Genomic DNA, 25,232 nt, shown 5'->3' on the forward strand with positions numbered 1-25,232 from the left:
CTCGTGAAGAACACGTCACACAAATAAACGAATCTGATTTGTCGATTGATTTTGTATCTGCTCGAAAAGGCCGTTAATGGGATGGTTCCCAGACTATTTCTCTCAGTGTTTGAAAAATACAGGGAGAATAGTCTGGCAGAGCCAGGCTAGCATCATTCTGGTTTCCTCATGTTCGGCGTCCATGCCTGGTTTACCCTGTATCCCCTTAAATTTTGAGTGCTGGTCTCTTGTTTAATCCCCACAACTTTTGTTTGTAATTTTTTTTTTTTGTTAACCATTATTAAAACGTAAAGGTTTTCCACCACCCGGCCTCACCTCCCTGTTATTTCCCTGCAGTTGAGTCCACCTCACCTGCCCGTCCCTGCACCATGACAGGGTTGTTTTCTCAGAAACACTGAAAATTCTTATGCGATATTAGCTCAGTGGAAGGCCAAATATCTGGAAGGTCGGTCATGGCAGTGCCCTGGGTGAAAGTTGGCCCACTTGTCGTCCAGTGCCTCCGCAGATGGGTTGGGTGCAAAAATGAGAGTAGGGGTATGCTGTGGCCAGGATAGGAGGTAGTTCATGTTAGCCTCAAGGTGACAGACCCAAGGGCTGTTGCCCAGAGAGAGGAGAGAAGTTGAAGCAACGTTATCTTGTCAAACACCCCTAAGGGAAGCGCGGAAAGGCAGTTGGCGTGAAGATGGAAGCGAGATAAAGGGGGAAGTTGGTAGACAGGCCATGGCAACACTGTCACAAGTGAATTGTGGGAGATGTCCAGGATGCTTAGGTTCGCAGGCAGGTCTATAGGCAAAGTTCAGAGCTCAAGTTGAGCATACACAGGTTGATTAGCAAGTTGTTGATGAAAACAGTCCTGTCAAGCTTGTTGTCAGAGAGATTGAGAACCCTCAGGTTCCACCGGCGGGCCGTGTGGTTCTAGCTCAAAATGCGGATTATGTCGGCGGCGGTGTGGAGCCGCCACAGAGATTTAGACGACGACTCGGGCAGACGGATCAGCCCGTTGCGGGACACGAAGGTGCATGTAGAAGGTCATAGAGTCTGTTGCAAGACACGTTAAGGGAGCGCAAGTCGCGCCGTTGGCCTCTCCGCAAGCAGTCCGCCTCCCCACGGCCTCGTGGACAGCGAGAGTCATCCGCAACGCCGGCAACAAGACCAGCAGGAGCTCCACGGGGGCCTCATTAGGGGACATGTTCTGCAGTGCGAGCCTGTTTAGAGAAAGAGAATATTTTGCTTTGTCTTACGCACCAGAATGATGCCTTCAGCATGGACTGTGAACTGAGAGTCTACACTCCCTTATAGCAAACAGCAGGACACTTCCACTGCACTTTACAGCCGTGAAGCCTTTTTCTCTCACGCTCATTATGTTGGCACATTCTTGCAACCCACGGCATTGTTTGCCGGTAAATACCATCAGGTTGTATGTCAATTCTCCTGTCAGGTTAAATGTTGCTCTGAAGCCAGTGAGGTTCAATATTTCTTGATGCGCAGTGGTATTCTCCTCATCTGTTGTCTTGTTTGAAGAAGGCTACAAATGGTAAAAATAATGAGTCGACCTGCTATAATAGGGGGGCAGCCGCATGTGGCTCTTTAGCGCTGCCCTAGTGGCTCCCTGGAGATTTTTCAAAAACGTTTGAAAATGGAATAAAACAGGGGAGTGGAATACCGTAATTTCCCGAATATAACGTGCACTTTTTTTCTCCCCAAAATCAACTTGTAAAATCATGGTGCGCATTATACACGGGCAGTGTTGTCACAGATTACTTAAAAAAGTAATTTAATGACACCTAAAAAAATGTAATCTAGTTACTTTACTGATTACTTTATTATCAAAGTAACTAAGTTACTTTAAAAGTAACTTATCAGTTACTTTTTACCAATTTTTCTCCTTTTGCTGCCTCAACATAAAAATAACAGAGAAATGTCATCGCGTGTAATTGAGTTTTTCACATAAGGCTAAATCTTTGAGTTAGCGGGGGCTTAATTAGTCGATGGAGTTGATTTCAACCACCATTGACTCACCCTAGCTTAGCCATTCGGGTGCCCTAAAACTAACAAATAACTGATAAACTGCACGAAATTTGTTTAAATAAAGTCCAACGACTAACTAAACCCCCGCTAACTCCAAGATTAAGCCTAATGTAAAATATTCTGAACCTCCCCTTTGAAATAAAGACCTAGCCGTTAAAATGTCGCCTAAAAAAGTTGTAAAGTTAAATTAAATAAAAAAAGTTAAAATTAATGAAATGAACAAAAATCCTACAACGTAAAGTTTTCATAATGGGTCAAAATGATTTTTCGAACAGATCATGTTACTAGCAACTTGTAGAGCAAATCCTTTGCTTTGCTTAGCCAAAACTACACCAGAGGAGGCAAGATGGATATTTAGAATTTCTTTAAACCTAAGCTTTCAAATGGTACCAACAACAACTTGAACAGTTGATTGAACTCGAACAGTATCAAGATGTTTTTACACATATATATATATATATAGGCAGAGCCTCACCTGTCATCATGACAAAAAAATAATTATAGCATCAAATTTATATGAATATTTGTCCATTGCTCTTTATGTATGACTCATTTCAAACATTTTTTATAGTCAAAATCGCTGAATTTGCCTATTTCCTGTTCAAATAAAGAAATGAAACGAGAGGTGCGGCAGCAACGAGTAAAGCCTCACCTCTGATTGCGCAATCCATAACAAACTGGGTTGATACATGGACTTGGAGCGTGCTGGTTGCCGTACATCTGCATGTCGCCGTTATAATGTTTCCAGATACGTTTATTTGACCTGATTTTCCACATTCTGGCTAATGTTTTTATCCCTTAAAGTTTAATGTTTGTTAGCGACATATTTAGTTTTGCTGATGGGACATAAAACCGCAGTGAAAAGGCACACGCTGCGGCAGATAGTACTCTGCCGCACTGCAAGGGGGCGTACGTGAAACTGGACTTTCCGTTAAATGTGGACGCGGTTAACACAACACCGGAGCTAGAAGGTTTGCTTCAAACTACGGGACAGAAGATAACTCGCGCATTCAAACGGACTGGTACACCCGAAAAGACTGGCTATGTGGCTGTCCTTCGAAAAATCGCCTTTGCTGCTTTCCCTGCCTTTTCTTCTCAACTTGTGCCAATGTCTGGACTAACACGAGATATTGTGACATTAAAAAACTACGACGAAGCCTCAGCAAACATGAGAGCTCGACCACTCACATTCAAAGCCTGATTGCTTTAAAAACTTTTGGAAGCTCAAGGATCGATTTGGCTTTGACGAACAGCGGAAGCTCAACGGTAGCAGCCACAACGCCCAAGGTAAACGAAAACCGAAAGAGTTTGAAAGATCTCATTAATGCAACATGCATCCTAGCTAAACAGGAGTTAACATTTCGTGGTAACGATGAGCGTGTAAGCTCTTCTAAACGTGGCATATATGTAGAACGATTACATGGTTTTGCTGAGAAAGATGAAAGGTTAGCTAGACTTTTGGACACATCCACTGTGTTTTCTGGCTTGTCAAATAGAACACAGAACGATCTAATTGATGCAATCCTCTCCATTGAAGCGGAGAGATTTTTTTTTTTTTTTTTAAAGTAAAGGAAAATAAGGAGGACTTTTACAAAAAGGGCGTAGGTTTGCATAGGGACGGTAGGGACATAACACTACCAACTTTTCAGGATGCTAAAATTGTCCCCACCAACTTTTAAGCAACCTTACCTTTTTTGCATGATATAATGTTCAGTTATATAGAGAATTTAGATCTTTCAATAGTTCCATATGTTGTAAGGATAGAATTGACCCTACCATTATTAAGTGAATTATTTTCATTATGTTTATGTTTGCTAATAAAAATCAGACATTTATTCAGGAAGTTTTCAAAATGTTTCTTTAGTATTTTTTGAAAACAAAGATTTGAATCGAACAGTGTATCATCTGAACCAATGCATGTAAAAGTTATTATCAGAAGATAAGGATTTATTTTGCATTGATCATTTTGCCTATTAATTAATTAGGTTCATATACATGAGAAATGTGGCCCTTTGCCCCCTGCATCCAATCTGTTTGGTCTAATTAATGTCCCGTCCCCAGCAAAAAGTGTACCTACATGCAGGTTATGCTGTTATATCGTCCCTACGAATGTTGATACCAAACCTATGCCCTTCCAAAGTAATGCCGGTTTTTGTGGTGAAGGACAGGCGCAAGAGCACAAACAGTTTTCATTTCAATCTTATATAAAAAAAAAAAAAAGCTTAGACCAAGAAAAATACAATAGAATATTTAAAAACTAAATTTTGGCCTTAAATAAAATATTCTTTGTTTTTCTTTTCACACTTTTTGTTTAGCAATCTGTAATAAATTGATTAAAGTATCAGAATTAAAAGTTTTAAAAACAACTGAATATTTCACTAAAGGTCAGAAATGAATTCTGTGGCTTTGTACACCACTCTTTACTCTCATTTATGTTGCATGAATTATAGAATTGCGACGACCAACACATTGAGGGTGTGGGGCAAATGCATGTTATTTTCTTACTTTTACGTATCGATAATATGGACCGTGTGTGCGTGTTTTGTGAAGAATGCTGATGAGATATGAAATAACCAGTAGCCAATTGAATAAGCTACCGTTTTTGGTTTATATATTTGGAAATCTGACACTAAAGGAGTCAGTGCCTCACCAACCATGAACATCACCGCACGTCACTGATATATATATATATTAGAGGTGTCAAACGATAAAAAATTTTAATCGAGTTAATTACAGCTTAAAAATTAATCGTAATTAATCGCAATTAATCGCAATTCAAACCATCTATAAAATATGCCATATTTTTCTGTAAATTATTGTTGGAATGGAAAGATGAGACACAAGACGGATATATACATTCAACATACGGTACATAAGTACTGTATTTGTTTATTATAACAATAAATCAACAAGATGGCATTACCATTATTAACATTCTGTTAAAGCGATCCATGGATAGAATGACTTGTAGTTCTTAAAAGATAAATGTTAGTACAAGTTATAGAAATTTTATATTAAAACCCCTCTTAATGTTTTCGTTTTATTTGTAAAATTTTCAATCAAAAAATAAACTAGTAGCCCACCATTGTTGATGTCAATAATTACTTACACAATGCTCATGGGTGCTGAAGACTATAAAATCAGTCACACCAAGCGCCAGCAGAGGGCGACAAAACTCCTAAAAACACAATTAACATGTGGGCATTTCACTGTACTGTCATTTAAATCTGTCTGAGCATGTGGGCATGTCCGTTAATTGCGTCAAATATTTTAACGTGATTAATCTAAAAAATGAATTACCGCCCGTTAACGCGATAATTTTGACAGCCCTAGTTCAAATACTTATTTGCAGCTGTACCACACAAATAAATTGTTAAAAAAATCATACATTGTGATTTCCGGATTTTTCTTTTTAGATTATCTCTCTCACATTAGACATGCACCGCCAATAAAAATGAGCAAAATAGCCGGGTGTTTAAATACTTATTTTTTTCACTGTATATACATTTTAATTTCATCTGTACTCCAACTTCAGTTGCGTGTGAACCACTTGTGCAGCTAGTTTACTTTCCTGCATGCAAGGGCAGGAAACGTATTAAGTAGACCAAACAAAATGCAAAAGGACCATTTGTCATTTGACGCTCCAGTGGAGAACGAGGACATTTTGTGTCTGCACTAAGCAAGGTCATATGATCCAGCAGGACCTTCTTCGGTGCACAATGGATCAGCGTGAGTGTGCAAAAATCCATCCCTGGCTTCTTATCGCTTTCTCATTTGACTGACACGTATCCCCACTCTTGATCGATTCTCCGGGCGGCAAGGTGAAACGCAAGGTGTTTCTGTTTTGCTGCTGTTAAGCCTTTAAAGTTGTGTCTAAAAACAGACGAGGACCGGCAAGTAGATTAGGACGCCGCGATAAATGTGCGTTACTGAAATGTCCGATCGATAGTTGGGTGACCCATTTAACCGCCCAAAGAGGCCGAATAGCCCTCCTCGCTTGGGTCTGTGTGCCATCTACAGTTGAATCGTTTTCTCTAGAGTTAAAAAGTCTTAATGTGATGATCTACTCATTTTATTGGAATTTTTTAGAACAGTGTCATTGCGGTGAAGAGCGAAAATCAAATCACCTCGCTCCAAAAAGGTTTGTCGTTTATGTAGCGACCACTAGATGGCGGCAAAGCACATTTGTGTGAGTGTTCACTGTGAATCAGAGGTGTCTCTCTTTTTGTAGCACATTTGTGGCAGTGGCTATCATAGACGGCGCTAGACGTCAATCCAATTAGACTGGAAGGGTCAATTGCACTGAGAGATGAGCATTCACAGTCAGTCTTCCCTGTTTAGGTGAATTGGACATCTATTGTTTTCAATAGTAGACAAAGAGTTGTAAAGCTGTAACGCACATATGTACACAATGTTCAAAATGACATGACAGCTGTAACTCACTCGCTGCCGGGGAGGTTGCTGATCGGTGAAGACAAATCGACAATCCCGCCGCCGTGTGAAATGATCCATGGTAGTTTTGTTTGATTTTTCACTTCGAAAGGCGTGAATAAGACTTGGAAACGCCGTTGCAGCTGTGGCTTGTGGGCCGGTGGGGGTGGGGGGTTTAGGGGTGCGGTTGACGGTGCGTCCGCTCTTCCCATCCTTGAAGGCCGGTTGGACGCAGGTGGCCCGGGGGTCCGACGCCCCCCCTTCTCCGGGCTGGCTGGGTGGGGCCCATGGCCCTGGGGTGGCGTCTCCACTCGTCTGCGTGGCTGTTGTGTGTTTGGTGGGGGTCGTGTACGGCTGGATGTGATCGGGCGTGCTCGGGTGGGGGGCCCCTGGGCCGGGATTGCGGTGGGACGTGTCGGGTTGGTTACTGATGGGCTTACACTCACAAGGGATTCACACGATTACTGGTTTCTGGATCACAAAGCTGATTTGTGTACACTCTACCACTCTACCCCTCCCAATCCTCCAATTTATAGACTCTCCTACCCCCATCCCCTTCTTTCCCTGGTCAACACGCCCACCACATGGCCTCAACCTGAAATACATCGAACTGACGATAGTACCAACATATTCATGGTGTATGCGTTCAATTTATTTATTTTCTTTTCTTCTGTTCCCCCATAACCTCTTCCTGTTCGCTGCTTTGTCGTCATAAATGAGCAGTGTTGTCACAGATTACTTAAAAAAGTAATTTAATTACTGATTACACCTCAAAAAAGTAATCTAGTTACTTTACTGATTACTTCATTATCAAAGGAACTAAGTTACTTTAAAAGTAATCTTTCAGTAACTTTTTACCCGTTTTTCTCCCTTTGCCGCCTCAACATAAGAATGACAACAGAAAAATGTCATCACATGTAATTGATTTTCCGATGATTGAATTTAAAGGGGAATATCAGAATTTCGCGCAAGTTTAGCCACTCCGGAGCCCTGAAACTAACAAATATCTGACAAACTGCTTGGAATTTGTTGAAATCAACTCCACCGACCAATTAAACCCCGCTAACTCTAAGATTAAGCCTAATGTCAAAACTTCTGAAATTCGGGTTATGGTTAACAGCATATCAGTGCCAATGTAAAACAATGCTAACTGACTGCACAAAATTGCAAAGGTCGTTGCGGGCGCGGATGCGCGTGCACAACCCGTAAGTACTCCTCTCAACACACACGCGGTCAATTTGGCCACAAAACGTGGCGGCAACTCAGCACGTTACACTCAATTGGACTTACAACACATCCCACAGATGCTAAACGAACACATCACCTCACGGCATAAATGTGCAACACGCATATGATGTAAACAAAGCTTGCCAACTTGGAGCGATGACTGCCCGTCGTTGCTACGGCAAAGCTACGAAACGGTTGCGCATGTAGGGGGTCCAACCTTTTGCTGATACCCTCCAGAATGAAGGAAAAATACTCACCTTCATTCATGGATATCCACAGATCAACATTCCCTCGCAAGGTCTCAACACTCGGCTCGAATGTCCACCGGCCTGGCCCACGCCTTCAGTCCCACAACACGTGACGTGAGACCGAAACAGGAAATAGCTAAGAGGTTGTCATGGAAACACGTACCGGGAACCTTTTATTTTAGCATTTTCTATTCAAAATGCTCTTCCTACATGACTACGATATTCTTCATTCTACATACGTTATGAGGCAATGAAAAAACGCAGAGACACTAAGGAAATTTAATCAGATTACTGGTGTAGAAAAATGAACGCTTTACATTACTCGTTACTGAAAAAAGTAATCAGATTACAGTAACACGTTACAAACTAACGCGTTACTGACAACACTGTAAATGAGGTATGTAGAATGATCACAATGGGAATATGTCATACTATCAATGTGAAACATTAAAACCCAACCGAACACTTAGACTTCCATTCTCTGTGTCAAACAGCTGAACAGGACAGGTTTACAAAAAAAAAAGGAAACACCACTCGGTTCGGGTTAGCATGTCGGCTAGCGGTCACGCCTCCTGGTTTGTTTACACTCTCCGAAGCCGGGGCAGGGAAATGACAAAACCCGGACTAATTCCGGTGGCATAAAATATTGTTCGGGAGTTGCAAAATGTTGATAGTTTTGACCATTATGGAGTCATTTTGCCATGCTGTACTGAATAAATGCATTATTTATTATTTCATAATCCATTTAGTACAAGACTGTTATTTGTCATGACCATACCATTTATTTAGCAATTGGGGAAAAATACTTAAATAAAAGAATATCCTGTAAAAATATTGGAGTAGAGAGATTGAAACAATGACATTTTCCTGCTCTCTTTGTTGCATTTTCCTTGTTCTGAATAATTCCCCCTCAATGGGCTGAATTCTAAATCAGATAAAAACATGACCCTGCCGACAACATCATCCAGCTGGGGATGCCAGAGCGCTATAATGACAGGCGGGGCTAAACGGCAGATTAAAGAGTAATTTCTCGTCAACCTCGCTTTGCATAGTACTTCTCAAATAGTGGGGCGGGCCCCCCTAGGGGGGCGCAGAGCAATGCCAGGGGTGGCGCATGTGATCTCGGTAAACATACTTTTTTACCATACTGGAAAAATGTATCATTTTCAAAGTGTGCACGGTATTTTTCAACAAAACAAGAGCACACAGCAAAGAGCAATGGAGATATGACGAGCTAAGACGAGGAAATATGACTAAGCGTATGTAGCATTTGGCTTTGACTTTTAATACAGTGGGAGATGAGAAAAGACCTGTCTGTGTCTAAAACTGTTTGCAACGGACAACAGGAAGACACATCAAATAAGTTGTCACTTATAAACATTAGGCCCCGCTCACATTGATAAGCCACTTGATTTTTTTTTTCAGCCAAGATGTGCCGAATATTGCCAACAATCGCCCTGCTTTGTTTCGCAGTGTTACATCAGTAAACCAGCGAGCAATGCATCATATAAGGTGGCATACCAACCAAGTTGCTCAGTGCAAAATAGCAAAAATGAAAACTGTCCCACAGTCCAATGACAAAGTTGTTTTTGTTAGATTAATTTTTGTTTTTATAGTTAAATGGTTATTTGAATGTATTATTATTTATTGATTTTAATCAAATTTATTTTTCACTATGAAATGGTCAAAAAATGTACCATTAATGTATTTTTGCAGATTGGATGTGACTTTTTTTTTTTTCCAGGCAAAGTGATGCACTTTAAGTCTTTTCTATACTTTATTGTAAGTTGAGCTATATATTTTTTATTATTTTTAAAATTAAAAAGGACACAATATTATGCAGAGGTATACTTATATTAATAATTTATAGGAAATGATACAATTTACAGTGGCGGCAGAGAGTTGTGTAGGGGGGGCGCAAAACGTTTACGTCTTCTTGGGGGGGGGGGCATAACAGAAGATAATTGAGAAGCACTGGCTTTGCCAAATTGTTGTATATAGTCGAATCGTCTCAAAATATAATTTGAATGATATATGAATTCACATACTAATGCAATTCAAGATTTTTTTTCGGATGTCGCAGGCACTTTAAAGTGTTAATTCCGATTTAAGCGGAAATTCGGTTTACGTCGCCAGCGTAGGAACGGAACTTGTTCGTACTTAAACAATGCGACCGCCAACACCAAAGTGAGCCAAGTGCAGTAGTGCACACACTCAATCACACAAATCACAAATTTCCATTTTGATGGCGCCAATGTCAAAATATGTAAAGTATGAATAAGCTATAAGGTGCCTGTCAGGCAGAACAACGGGAGTCGTGTATGTTAACTGATGACCTCCCAATGACAACAAGACATCTTGTGAGGCACCCCAGTTCAACCGAAACAGACGTCCATTCTCGTCAATGGCGATAAATGATGAATGACATTACGAGTGACGTGACAAGCTTCATTTTTATTGTCTTCCATTGATTCACATGCAATACAAAAATATGAATTTTTACAACATTTAAAAAAAATGTATCGGCCCTATAAAAAAAAAAAAAAAAAAGTCTTTATACATGAAAAAATATAAATATATACATCTGTATCGGCAGCTGAAGGCTGTATTAAAAAACAAAGAACAAAAGAGGCTTTTTACATAGAAAATATTTGTACAAATATTACAAGCACAAATTGCTATACATTAAATAAGGTATTTATAATATCTAGCAACAGATTTGCGACATCAAATGATCAGAATGAACCCAGAGCGTTCCAACAATCTGTCTCACACACACACAAAAAGAAGAACAAAAATACTCAACAGGAGGTAATGTTTAAGGACGATAGAGTACACTTTTGCGCCACGTTCCTGATTTCTTTTTTTTTTTTTTTAATTGTTTTTTTAAAAAAAATATTATTAAGTCACTTAGCCGCCTGAAATCATGAATGTTTTTATAAAGTGCACTTGACGTTCTTAAAATAAATCCAGCATGTAGTCCTTTCCCTGGGAGGATGGTTGAATGAATAAGAGTGAAGGATAAGTCATCAAATGCTCAAGAAATCAAATTAGTTAAAAAGAAAATAAAAAATAAAAAAACACTTCAAAGCATTGCTGCTTTCCTGAAACATAACAAAAATATTTTGTTTGGTATTTTTGTCGAAAAGACGAAAATGAAAAGGGCTGCCAAAAACAACAGTTCCAAAGCAAGGTTCATCAAATTGCCCATTTTTTGGAAAATGGAAATTTTGCATGCAATTAGTGTTAAAAACTGAGAGTCTTTAAAACAAGGGCATAGGTTTGCATAGGGACGGTAATGACATAACACTAAAACTTTTCCGCATGCTCAAACTGTCCCCATCAACTTATAAGCAACCTTATTTGCATTATACAGTGTATCACAAAAGTGAGTACACCCCTTGCATTTCTGCAGATATTTAAGTATGTCTTTTCATGAGACAACACTGACAAAATGACACGTCGACACAATGAAAAGTAGTCTGTGTGCATCATATATAATAGAGTTAATTTATTTCCCCCTCAATATATGGTCATTAACATCTAAACCCCTGGCAACAAAAGTAAGTACACCCCTTAAAAACTACATCCCTAAATGTCCAATTTGAGTACTGCTTGACATTTTCCCTCCAAAATGTCATGTAAATGTAATTACTGTGACTAGGTCCAGGTGTGCATAGAGAGCAGGTGTGTTCAAATTTGTAGTGCAGCTCTCACACTCTCTCATACTGGTCACTGAAAGTTCCAACATGGCACCACATGGCAATCCTCCGCAACAAATCCACAGCAAAAAAAAAAAAAAGTGTTCTGATATCTTCCCAATTTTGTCAAATCATGCACAATTCGGTCACATTTGACAACCATACTGAGCAGTTACCAAACATTAAAACATACAGTAAAAAGGTTGTCCGCCCGATCGCCTGCCTGAGCGGTCCATTGTCCGACAAAGCCGAGGCAGCCCTACCCTGCAAATACTCAAGATGCTAATTGGAGCAATCCAACCTTGTGATTTTGCGAGTGTGAATGGAAATGACTAACGAAGACCTCAATGCTCACAAAAAATATGCTGCTTAGAGTCAGATGACCTTCTCTGGATGCAAAAGTGATTTGTATCAACTGATCCACCCTTGGTAGTTGTCGTATGTGAAGTTGCAAACCTGCAAAACTACTGCGGTCAGGCCAGCCTACACAAGGAACAACCATGACAAGCTAGCCGTCCCTCATTTGGATCATTGTTTGCATTATGTGCATTACGGTAAAGCACTGCGGCAGCTTCAGAGTCCCTCTATTAAAAAAAAAAAAATGGGGAGCTACCCAAGAATGGGTCCACTTCAGGGGGACGCTGACATAAACTTGAACTTACATTAAAAAAAAAAAAAAAAAAAAAAGTGAAATGATATCACACATCAGAACTTCATGGAACTTTGGTTCGAGTCTTGGGGTAGTCTAGTATGCCTGAGATGTAGATTGGTCCTTGGATATCTCAGATTATTTTTCATTATTTTTTTCCCGAATCACTTTATATTACAATACTTTAGTTTGAGTCTAGGGGTGCTCCAGCGCCCCACAGAAGTGGACCCTACCAATGCTGAGACCAAACCTATGCCCTTGCTTTAAACACATCACGCGAGCACCAAACAATTCAAACCTTCAGAGAAGAAGTTCTTGAGTGTGCATTTCTCAATCAACACCTCAAGGTTAGCCAAATATAGGAGACAAAGTGTGCAACGCCTCACTCCAGACACTCTCTTTTCCAAACAAGACAAGAGAAGGAAGGGGGTGGGCGTGTCGATGGGGAAGAAGAGGCAATGTTTTGAACAATCCTGCAGACGGGAGCATGCAAGGCAGACCCAGGCTTTGTGTTGCATTGCTTATGTTTGCCGCTACAACCTGGAGGTTGTCCCGCAGGAGACAAGAAAGACAAAGAGAGCAAAAGAAGAGGAAAAAGTTAGCAGACTGTTAGTCATTCTGTTAAAGATAGGAAAGAGCACTAGATTAATACCAACAGAACCCATACGCACCAAATTTATTGATTAGGATTAATGCGTTAGTTCATCAGCGAGCTATTTCTTTGCTTTTGAGTTTCGTCCCAAAAAGTGCAAGTACATGAAGCAGCAAACAAAAAGGAATGTAGGTTAGCATAACCCTGGGCGATAAAACGTTAACTATAATTATCGTTAGAGGTGGGAATCTTTGGGCACCTAACGATTCGATTACGATTCAGAGACTCCGATTCAATTATAAATCGATTATTGATGCCCCCCTTCCCCTCATTTTTTATTTTTATTTTTATGTTTTGTACATTTGTTCCAAAATTGTTCAAAAATCCTCTCAGGCTAAATAAACCAAACTACTATTTTAGTATCAAGTTACCGGTCAAAAACAGTAAATGAAATACTCAAGTCCCCATTCTGTATCAGCAGCTTTAAACTACATTCAATTAATTTAATGTTGTGAATCAACCATTAAAGTTGTTAAAATTGCACCCGTTATTCCATAATTTACCTCATGTCTACTTTCGACATGTGAAAGTTTTAAAACTGTTTCATCATTTAAAGATAGATTCAAGTCAAGATTTTATCGATTTAGGGGTATTTTAGATAAAAAGTAATTAGGTTCTCTATAACAGAGCCTTCTAGAGAAGTCTACTGCTTTAAGATGGCGCCTGTTTACTAGTGTGCGAAAGTCTTGTCATTTCAGATCTAGTCTAGATATATGTGATATCTACCATAGCCGTATGTTGCCGTATGTTTGTAGCAACTACCAACTGGGCGCTGTTTGTAGCGGCTGACGGCCGCAGTCAGGTATTATTGTTTTTTGTTTTACCTAGCGGCATTAGCTGCACATGATATTTACTCTCGGTCCGTTCCTCAATGCGTCCCGAAGACTGCGCTGACTACGTTTTATTTCCGCTTTACCTGGTATAATTCAATAATCGGAATTTGGATGTTTGTGAATCGTTCTCGAATCTTCCACGGCCGAATCGCGAATAATCTAAGAATCGGAAATTTTGCACGCCTCTAATTATCGTCATGTAATATTTGTCAACAGGAATAATAATAACATTAGATAAAAGTCGATATTTAAACTGTAATTACACTACGCGAACACCAGGGGCGCTGATGCGACATGAATGCTTGCTCTGAGAGGGTATTCAGTACAGGAGGGAACATCATGACCAATGTATATGGATTAGGGCTGTCAAACAAAAAATTTTTTAATCAAGTTAATCACAGCTTAAAAATTAATCGTAATTAATCGCAATTCAAACCATCTCTAAAATATGCCATATTTTTCTGTAAATTATTTTTGGAATGGAAAGATAAGACGGACATAAACATTCAACATACTGTACATAAGTACTGTATTTGTTTATTATAACAATAAATCCACAAGATGGCATTAACATTATCAACCTTTATGTGTATTTTTCATAGCTATTTGATTGGGAATGCCAGTTCTTTTTGCATTGAGCGCTTTTCTTTTTGTGAACATTATTTTTTTGAGACATAGGAATATTATTTTTGTTGTGCTTTCACTAAATGATACTGTAGTGACTTAACTGTTCCGCCCAAATGCATGATGGGAAATTGGGCAACCATGACTGTCAGTGGTGGCTGCAAATGGTATACAGTATGTTCTGCGTTGTGTTCAATTAGGCGTATTAGGAAAAAGAACGACTCCTACCTCGCCCAAATGCATGATGGGAAGTTGGGCAACCATGACTGTCAGTGGTGGCTGCAAATAGTATGCAGTATGTTCTGCGTTGTATTTCAATTAAGTGTGTTAAGAAAATTATCGTCTCTTGCTTTGCCGAAATGCATGATGGGAAGTTGGGCAACCATGACTGTCAGTAGTGGCTGCAAATGGTATACAATATGTTCTGCGTTGTGTTCAGTTAGCCGTGTTAAGAAAAACATCGTCTCTCGCTCCGCCCAAATGCATGATGGGAAGTTGGGCAACCATGACTGTCAGTAGTGGCTGCAAATGGTATACAATATGTTCTGCGTTGTGTTCAACTTAGCGTGTTAAGAAAGATTGTCTCTTGCTCCGTGGAAATGCATGATGGGAAATTGGGCAACCATGACTGTAGTGGCTGCCAAACCTTAAGCCAATAAAAGGCGCAGTCCAATGAACACCTGTGTCCACTCGCTTTTCTCTACCTTTCACCTCTAAATGTGCTAAAACGGCGTCATTGTAAACCGTCTGAGGCAACACATCAAATATTTTAACGTGATTAATTTAAAAAATTAATTACCGCCCGTTAACGCGATAAATTTGACAGCCCTAATATGGATATGGTGGAATATATTGTAAATGATACATTATGGATGCGTTATACCGAATAACAACACTAGAGGGCATGGGCGACATTTGAAAAGGTAATTGTTATTCAGAGACTTGCAGCTGGGACGTCAGCGCGAAATCGCAAAAGATCATCAGTGTGGATTCAAGATGGCGAGCGACCCAGAGTGATTTGAAGAACCGAGATCGACAATTCTGGAATAACAGACACACTGTCTGTGTGGTAAGATTGTGTCAGTCATCGGACTGATACGTAGACGGGTACTCTTGTTCAGTGCCTCCCTCGTCACTTTTGTCGGGATACCTACTCTGCTGACTTCCAGAAGTGTCCCGGGTGAGAGAGCCTGCGGTTGAGTTTGGGCAGCTTCTCCAGCATTTCGGCAAGCTGCGTGAAAGGGGGCCGGTCCCGTGGGTCGTAAGCCCAGCAGGCCGAGAGGATCTCCTGCCACAGAGAAGACGCCTTGAGCCGCCACGTCCGGGACCTGCGACGCGTTCCGCTTTGACTCACCGTGACCTCCTTCCCCAGACTGATTTCTGACAATATCTTTTTGATGCCTTCTCCGCTGCCCACCTGCCAGATGGTCGCTTCCACCGGCTGGTTGGTGATTGGCCAGTCCCTTACTTGGAGCTCGTACCAAATAGTGCTTGAAAAAGACACCGGGAAGGAACTGATTACTGTCACGTTCGAGATGTTTGGCGCTCGGGTATCAGCCTTCTTACCCAAAAGCGTACACGTCCGCCGCAGTGGAGAAAGGAAGCCGGTCCTCGTTGTTACCCGGACTCATCTTGCGCACTATTTCCGGTGCCAGGTAACAAATCCAGCCGTGCGGAAGCTTGAGTTGGTTCTCCCGTCTGCGACGGTTCACGAAACAAAATGTAAAGGCACGTCGCGGCGTCGCTTGATGTCGGACGAAGGACTTACCTCCCTTCTTGAACAACACCAGAGATTCCAAAAAGCCCAAAGTCTGTGATCACAACCTTATTGGTGTCGTGAAAAACGTTCTTGGACTTCAGGTCTTTGTGGACGATTCCTTTAGCGTGCAGATAGCCCATTCCCTACATTTAGAGACACTTGTTGATATGTTTCGTCCATAGACTTCATAATGTATTGACGGCTCAGATCATTCATTCACTGTGCCTCGCATTCAAGTAGGCGGCCGCCCACATCAAGAGGAGCTATTCACAACGATCTAACGTTGGATTTCTATTGAAAAAGTACAAGAGCTGTACAGCATACAAACAGGAAGGATTGTCTCAAGAGTGATTTGTTCGAGAATTCAAGGTAATTATTAGATTTTTCGTACTATGCATGCATTTTGAAACGTGAAAAAAGTTAACGGGAGGAATTAGCCGCTACTGCATTGGCATCATAGTTCGCAATATTTACGTAAAATAAATGCTAACTGCACATTTTTTTGCTTTTGACCAAGAATTGAGACTGTTTTACGTCCATGTCTATAAAGAATTCAGGGATTTAAGCATTTATTCACAAGAATTTTAACCGGAAAAGCTCTGTTTACATCAAGCACTGCTAGCTACATTCACAAACAGAGTAGCATTGTACTTTGACATATTTACATAAAATAAACGCCAACTGCAGTTTTTTTGCTTTACGTCCATATCTATATAGAATTCAGGGATTTAAGCATTTGTACACAAGAATTTTCACCAGAAAAGCTCTGTTTACATAAGGCGGCCACTAGCTACATTCACAGACTAGCATTGTACTTTGACATATTTACATAGAATAAACGCCAACTGCATGTTTTTTTGTTGTTGTTGCTTTTAACCAAGTATCAAGCCTGTTTTTACATCCACAACTATAAAGAACTCAGGAGTTTAACTGTTCACAAGAATTTCACCGGAAAAGCTCTCTTTACACAAGGCGGCCGCTAGCTACATTCACTAACAGACTAGCACTGTACTTCGACATATTTATGTAAAATGAACGCTAACTGCATGTTTTTTTTTTTTTTTTTTTTTTTTGCTTTTAACCAATAATCGAGACTGTTTTTACATCCACAACTATAAAGAATTCAGGGGTTTAAGCATTTATTCACAAGAATTTTCACCGGAAAACATCTGTTTACATCAGGCGGCTGCTAGCTACATTCATGAACAGACTAGCATTGTACTTCGACATATTTACGTAAAATGAACGCTAACTGCAGGTTTTTTTTGCTTTAAACCAAGAAACGAGACTGTTTTACATCCATATCTATAAAAAATTCAGGGATTTAAGCATTTATTCACAAGAATTTTCAACGAAAAAAGCTCTTTGTCTGTGATTCCACTCAGTCAGCTTTGACGGCCTCGCCAACAATGCAGGACCCCTATTTATTGGCCCCGTGTCCCGTCAATACATTATGAAGTGTATGGTTTCGCGACTCGACGATCGTTAATGGTAGGAAAAGAAGCTACCTTGACAATCTCCTGGGCGATTTGTCTGGTCTTGTTGATATCCAACGTGTTTTTGGTATCTCTCACGACTGAATACAGTGTCCTTCCTTTACAAAAACTAGGAACGGAAACAAAAAGACATTTATTCGTGCAGCACAGTTGGAATGTGTATCATTGGCAGCATCATCTCACCTAGTTATGATTGCTAAATGGGGCGGGGCCATGCAAGCCCCCATGAAGAGCACCACATTCTCATGTCTGGTCTGCCTGTAGTTCATCACCTCCTTTTTAAAGAGCTTCAGGTGGTCCTGATTGTTGCCGTCGATCTCCAGGAGTCGGATGGCCACTTCGCCGTGCCACCGACCTTTATGCACTTTGCCCCAGCGGCCCTGGATCCACAAAAATAGCCATTAAAACACTCAAGAATAAAAGGAACAATTTTCCAAATGTTTAGGCCCTCATTTTTCCAGAACAGTGGTTCCCAACCACCGGGACGGGGACCGGTACCGGTCCATTACACATTTGCTACCAGGCCCCACAGAGATAACAAATGATTTGATAACGACTGCATTCTGGCCTGTGCCTCTTGACACACCAATCTGCCTGTCTACTCGACTGATATAATGATACAACTGGATAGGATGTCATCATTGAAATCCATTGGAGCTAGCATCTATTTTTACATATATACGGTGAAGTGACTAGTATCTATTCTCGTATTTACCAATCGACTGTTTGTATTACTCTAACACACCCAATATAAAATAAATAGCACTTATTCCACAGTTTAAGGAAAACAAGCAGAATATAGGGCATAAGAGATACAGTTGTGGTCAAAAGTTTACATACACTTGTGAAGAACATAATGTCATGGCTCTCTTGAGTTTCCAGTTATTTCTACAACTCTGATTTTTCTCCGATAGAGTGATTGGAACAGATACTTCTTTGTCACAAAAAACATTCATGAAGTTTGGTTCTTTTATGACTTTATTATGGGTTAACGGAAAAAGTGATCAAATCTGCTGGGTCAAAAATATACATACAACAACACGAATTAGCAATTTCTTGTGAGTGATTATTGACTTGAACAATCATTGACTTGAACAAGTCAGGAAAGTCACTTGGAGCCATTTCAAAGCAGCTGCAGGTCCCAAGAGCAACAGTGCAAACAATTGTTTGTAAGTATAAAGTGCATGGCACTGTTTTGTCATTGCCACAATCAGGAAGAAAACGCAAGCTATCACCTGCTGCTGAGCGAAAATTGGTCAGGGGGGGTGAAGATTCAACCGAGAATCACCAAAAAGCAGATCTGCCAAGAATTAGAAGCTGCTGGAACACAGGTGTCAGTGTCCACAGTCAAGCGTGTTTTGCATCTCCATGGACTGAGAGGCTGCCGTGCAAGAAGGAAGCCCTTGCTCCAAAAGTGGCACCTTAAGGCTTGACTGAAGTTTGCTGCTGATCACATGGACAAAGATAAGACCTTCTGGAGGAAAGTTCTGTGGTCAGACGAAACAAAAATCGAGCTGTTTGGCCACAATGCCCAGCAATATGTTTGGAGGAGAAAAGGTGAGGCCTTTAACCCCAAGTACACCATGCCTACCGTCAAGCACGGTGGTGGTAGTATTATGCTGTGGGGCTGTTTTGCTGCCAATGGAACTGGTGCTTTACAGAGAGTAAATGGGATAATGAAGGAGGAGGATTACCTTCAAATTCTTCAAGATAACCTAACGTCATCAGCCCGAAGATTGGGTCTTGGGCGCAGTTGGGTGTTGTCAGAAAGCGATCAAATTTAACTGAACTGCACCAATTCTTTCAAGAGGAGTGGTCAAAGATTCAACCAGAAGCTTGTGGATGGCTACCAAAAGCGCCTAATTGAAGTGAAAATGGCCAAGGGACATGTTACCAAATATTAGCGCTGCTGTATGTATATTTTTGACCCAGCAGATTTGATCACTTTTTTCTGTTCACCCATAATAAAGTCATAAAAGAACCAAACTTCATGAATGTTTTTTGTGACAAAGATGTATCTGTTCCAATCACTCTATCAGAGAAAAATCAAGAGTTGTAGAAATAACTGGAAACTCAAGAGAGCCATGAAATTATGTTCTTCACAAGTGTATGTAAACTTTTGACCACAACTGTACATGACGCCTTCTTATCACGGAAGCCCAACGTGTGTGTCACGCAACTGACTGAGCAAGATTGACACAAGAACTGTAAAGCTGAACTACTTCATGTTTAGTGAGGACAGAACACGTTATATTAAGCATACCTGTCAACCCGAGGCCGTTGCCAATCTTACCAATAGTGATGTATGCCCTTACAAATTGGTGACTAATCTTACAACGCTGTATATAGCGTGCAATATGAAACAAAAATAAAACTCAATTTTTAAAATAAAATGAATTTATTGGTAATATTGTCCCATATAACCTGGTGCAATCAAAGAACACTCAATATCTTCAGCTACATCATGATTACTAAAATTTAACCGTGACTTTTGTTATAATTGTATGTAGCACTTTTGGCAATTTCTATCGTGTTTTGATGGCTGCACTTCAGCTCGCAATTCAGTTTGGCTTGAAGGTAGTTCGTTTGTGTGTCCAATTATAAATTATAAAGGTCAATTGATAAAATGAACTTATCGATGCAATCTTTGAGTCAGGGAACATTTGTTTTGCTAATTCTGAGAAGTGATCAGCAATAGTTGCGGGCAAATTGTGTTCGGCAACAAATTGGCAGAAAGAAATCTCCGCTTTTGTCACTTTTCATTCTGCAGACTGCATCTTTATGACCAGTGTTGTTAATCTCACTTTTAAAAAGTAATTAATTAGTTACAAATGACTTCTCCCAAAAAGTAATTGAGTTAGTAACTCAGTTATCTGAAGGTAAGAGTAATTAGTTACTTGGCAAAGTAACTGGTGTTACCTTTAAGTTTTTTTTTTTTTCCATTTAAAAAAAACAACAACCCAAAAACATAGTAACCTTTGCTATGTTTGGAAATCCTTTACTGTTGTGAATCAACTGCTAAAGTTGCTAAAATTGCTACCGTTTTTACATCAGCTCCCTTCTGTCTACTTTCGACATTTTAAGGTTTTAAAACTGTTTCATCATTTAAAGATTCAAGTCAAGATTTTGCCGATTTAGGAGTATTTTTGTTAAAAAGTTACTTAAGTTCGCTAGGAAGGTTCACTACAACAGAGCCTTTCTGAGAAGTCTACTGCTTCAAAATGGTGGCTGTTTATCAATGCCGCTGTCTGTCATTTCGCATGTAGTTCTAGAAGGATTTAATATCTAGGCGTAGACTAAGCTTCAGTCAGGAAATATTGGCGCCACCTAGCCTAGCATCGTGTTTGCTACAGCTTCACAACACAACACTTCTCTCTCCGTGTCTCTGACTTTTCTCGCTTCATTCAACCAACGTAGTAACGCATCGTAACGCACATTGTCCCATTGCCAAAACGATGACAAAATCCGAACGGAGAAAAAAAACAAAAACTTAATACATGAAAAACATACAGATTTTGAACGTATGGCGTACACATTTGAAAATCAGTGCTCACTCCTACAAATTACGCCAAAACCGTACAACTAGACAGGTATGTATTAAGTAAAGTAGAAAATAAGATACTATGAGGTACAAAAAAAAATAGGACTGGAGACAAAATGGCGGACTAGACTTCACCGTCGTTAAGTCAAAATCGCGTAAATTGAGTATGTTGTAACCCAGGGACTACCTTATTTTTCGGACTATGAGTCGCAACTGAGTATAAGTCGCACCAGCCAAACAATGCCAACCGAAGATGAAAAAAAAACATATATAAGTCGCATCAGAGTATAAGTCGCATTTTGGGGGGAAATTTGCTTGATAAAATCTAACACATAGAAAAGATATGTCATCTTGAAAGACAATTTAATAAAAAATACAATAGAGAACAACATGCTAAATACAGTATGATAATGTTACATGATGCATGAACGAAGAATGAATCGGCCCCACGCCCCGTGTCCCGTCAATAAATTATGAAGTCTATGCTTGTGCCTTGTTTTATTTTGCTTCCTCACCTTGCCTATGAGTTCTCCAAGATCCAGTTGCTCAAAAGGGATGTCCCACTCCTGCAAGTAGACGCTGGTCTGGCTGGCCTTTCGGGAGATGGGAACCTTCCACTGGTTCCCCCGCGAGTAGGGAAGCTCCTCCACCTTGTCAATTTCGCACTCGCCGTCAGAGCCCGAGTTTATCCGGATCTCTTGGCCTTCCTCCTCGTCTTCCCCTTCGTCACAAATCTCCTCTTCTTCCTCCTCGTTGTCCTCGTCCACTTCGGGGTCTTCGTCTTCCACTTCGATCTCGTCCTCTTCTTCCTAGAAATTGGACTACTTATTTCTCATATAATGCAAAATTTGTAAATTTGACTTTTTATAAATTCTAGTTGTAGTAAATAGTGCTGCAACGATTGATTAACTCGAGTAATTCGATTAGAAAAAAGATTCGAATTAAATTTTGCTGCTTCGAGTATTCATTTAATTAAAGTGGCGTTGTAACGGTTTGTTTTGAAAGTGTTTGCATTTATTTTTATTGATTTGGGGTGGATATATTGCCCTCTAGTGGCAACAGCGAATATGGCAAATCTCATTTCACATGGCTGAATCTAGCTGTTAAGACCAACATAAGATAAGTTTTTGTTTGAGCTAATGTCTTTTTAATGCATTTTTAATTTAGGTATAGGTATATTTAGCCATTTTTTAATGGGAATATGTGTTTGAACCATTTTTTAAGAGCATTGTTTAAAAAACAAAAAGTATTTGATAGCATTTTAGTTGCTGACTTTTGCTATGTGAGTTAGCCAATTGTTGTTTTTCTGTACTTCGATCCTCATTTATTTATTTATTTATTTATTTTTTAATGCAGTTTGAGGCTTAGCACAGGTTTTTTTTTATTCTTATGTTCCTTATCCGATTACTCAAATATTCAAACAAGTTCATCAATTAATCAACTACTAAAATAATCGATAGCTGCAGCCCTAACTAGCAGTTGAAATGGAATAAACCCTGTAAATAATAAACCCTAAAATATGACTAATAAGTATTTTCGTCCATAAGACAAAAATTAAAAGGGCTGCCAACAACAACACTCAGGCAAGAAAATGGGTCACGGGTTAAAAAGGTGCGAAGGGTGTGGAGGAAATATGTTCCGGTAGGGCTGTCCGAAACGACTTATTTTCTCCCGATTAGTCAGCCAACTATTTTTATGATTAGTCGACAAACCTAATAATTTTATTTTTTTACTAATTTAGCAATGACATTTTTGTTGATGCTTATTAATCCACAAAAACATTTTGGAACACTTAAATTCTTTATTAAAATACAAATAAACATGTCAATAACAATAATTAATCACATATAAACAATGAGGTCAAATGTTGATAGCATTTACTTGTGCAAAAGAATGGAATGTAAACAGATTCAGAACATTCACTTTGCCTTTCCAACATGATTCAAAACAAACAAAAAAATTAGCATTATTATTATAGCATACTACTATATATAATATTATTATAACAATTATAATATTCATTGCCAATTATATTTTTCAAAAAGGGTGTCATTTTAAAGCTATTGTTAGTATAGTATCCAAATTCTGTAGTATTATAGTATTTACATATTATAGTATTTATTCTGAAGTATGTGGAATTAACTCCAGAAATCGTTATTTATATGAACGTGACGTGCTTTTAATTTGAAATGTTCACTGGAAGTACGTTCGCTACACCGCTAACAGCTTCACACTCCGCAAAAAATAACTTTTCGTCATTGCTTGTGGTGTCACTCAGATTCCCCCCCCCCCCCCCCCCCCCCTCTTTCTTCGTTTGCAAATGCTGTTACCCAGCTATTTTTAATGTTTGAAGTGTCAACTTTTAACCGTAAGTCTGCATTTTGGAAAAGACTGCCAATGTTTTATAGCAGGCTAAAGTAGGTTGTCTCAATGTAGCAATTCTAATGTTGACAGTGTTTAATATACATGTTTCCTTATTTTGTATGTCTGAACTGTAATTCTCCGGCGTGTTGATGACCAATAAACATCTGTGAAATTAACTAAAGTCTCATATGTCATCTATATGCATGCACAAATGTATGCATGCACGCGGTGATAAAACGCAGCCGTGCAAATTTTCGCCCTCATTTTTATTTACCTTGCGACAAATGGACTCATAGCATATCGCGACAGGCTTAGCAACTTCAATAAAATATGTTGTTAGTTAGTTAGTTAGATGGAATTACGACCCCCCCTTAAAATTGTTTTCCTCGGATCTACACAATTCACGTAGGCCACCCTTTTTCACTTCAAAACGGCGAATTTCGCCGAAAGGTGAGTGATTTTCATGCCTGATTTACACTGCTTGAACGTAAACCTCAGTTAATTTTGATCGTCGGTATTTTGTGTATTGTGTATCTTGAAATTTGCCGATTTTTCCATACCTCTTCATCGGCATCTTCAACCAGATCAGCATGGATGTCCTCTACAGACGGCTCGATCTCATTGCTGTAAATCGTCCATTAAAAAATAAATCGGTCATCATTGGAGATGTGCGATGAAAAACAAGAACGAATAACTCTTACACTGTGTCCTTCAGAATATCAGGATGCAAAGTAGCAGGACTGGAAACATCTGTGGAGAAGCAGCATCTTCTTCAGAAATTGAATCATCAACCAGCGCAACATTAATGGAACATAACTACATGTAGTTTCAAGATAATGCCAGCAGATGGTGTTTAAACCATATTTTTGGAGATGACATGAATTTGTAGCAACAACAAAAAAAATGACGGGAAAGTGACGATGCGGTATGCCATCTCGGGACTCACCGGGGAAGATAAACTGCTGTCTATGTTGAAAGTAGCAGGCAGCTTTCGTTTCAAAATCAAATCAAAATCAAATTGAAAAAAAGTTGGAAAGACCAGCAAGCATGGCAGAGGGAGAGAGACTCACGGTTAGAAACGTTTCTTTGAAAGAAGAAAATAACAGCTTTTCAGTGTTAATTCAACAGAGGGTGAGGACGATTGGCATGCAAACTGCACGTCTGCGAGGCTCACCTGGGAAGTTGAAGCGGTTGTCCCGATGGCCTTTGGGCGAGGGGTTGGGTGGCGGCGTGGCGCTCGGAGGGTTACTCTGCTGGAAAGGTGCCGGGGAAGAGGGCGTGGAGGAGGTCGTGGAGGACGGATTGCTGCTGGAGTCCAGCTGGTTCAGGACGGGAGGATGATCCTGTTGACCACCGCGTTTAGACATCAGCCTCACGTTCGTTAGGTACACCTGACCAATGCATTCTCTGACAAGAGATTCTTTCTAGTACTTCTTATTTAGCCTCTCAGCCAGCGTTGTTTTCATCAACCACGACCATGATGAAAATATTTCGTTGAAGAAGAATTTTTTCGTGACGATGACAAGCTAAAAACGTGTCTTGGAGGACCAGAACATCAAGAGATGAATGCCGGTTTTCGTCTGAGACGAGAACAAGAACTAGAGCCCTGTAATGGAAGGCGTGGCTAACCGGCAGATTAAAAGACTAATTTCTCGTCATCTATCTGCGCTTTGCTAAAT

At 39.9% G+C, this 25,232-nt stretch overlaps 1 protein-coding gene across 4 annotated transcripts in view; it reads right to left on the reverse strand.

Moving 5' to 3' along the window:
• Positions 1–9,889: 9,889 nt before the first annotated feature.
• The window catches only part of ksr1a (kinase suppressor of ras 1a), a 73,682-nt gene continuing 58,339 nt past the window's right edge, over positions 9,890–25,232 (reverse strand). For 2 of the 4 annotated variants that reach the window (XM_057821833.1, XM_057821830.1), the window contains exons 10-21: positions 24,728–24,896; positions 24,500–24,541; positions 24,255–24,303; positions 24,114–24,177; positions 21,705–21,998; positions 17,832–18,028; positions 17,661–17,757; positions 16,162–16,295; positions 15,960–16,091; positions 15,748–15,883; positions 15,548–15,681; positions 9,891–12,824 (exon numbers count right to left, since the gene is read on the reverse strand). In XM_057821833.1, coding sequence (XP_057677816.1) covers positions 12,818–12,824; positions 15,548–15,681; positions 15,748–15,883; positions 15,960–16,091; positions 16,162–16,295; positions 17,661–17,757; positions 17,832–18,028; positions 21,705–21,998; positions 24,114–24,177; positions 24,255–24,303; positions 24,500–24,541; positions 24,728–24,896 — 1,455 coding nt within the window. In that variant the 3' untranslated portion in view covers positions 9,891–12,817. Of the gene's footprint in view, positions 12,825–15,101; positions 15,682–15,747; positions 15,884–15,959; positions 16,092–16,161; positions 16,296–17,660; positions 17,758–17,831; positions 18,029–21,704; positions 21,999–24,113; positions 24,178–24,254; positions 24,304–24,499; positions 24,542–24,727; positions 24,897–25,232 lie in introns of those variants that run through there. The other 2 variants (XM_057821832.1, XM_057821831.1) reach the window with 2 other exon arrangements.

The sequence above is a fragment of the Corythoichthys intestinalis genome, chromosome 18 (genome assembly GCF_030265065.1).
Source record: "Corythoichthys intestinalis isolate RoL2023-P3 chromosome 18, ASM3026506v1, whole genome shotgun sequence".
NCBI classification, from domain to species: domain Eukaryota; kingdom Metazoa; phylum Chordata; class Actinopteri; order Syngnathiformes; family Syngnathidae; genus Corythoichthys; species Corythoichthys intestinalis.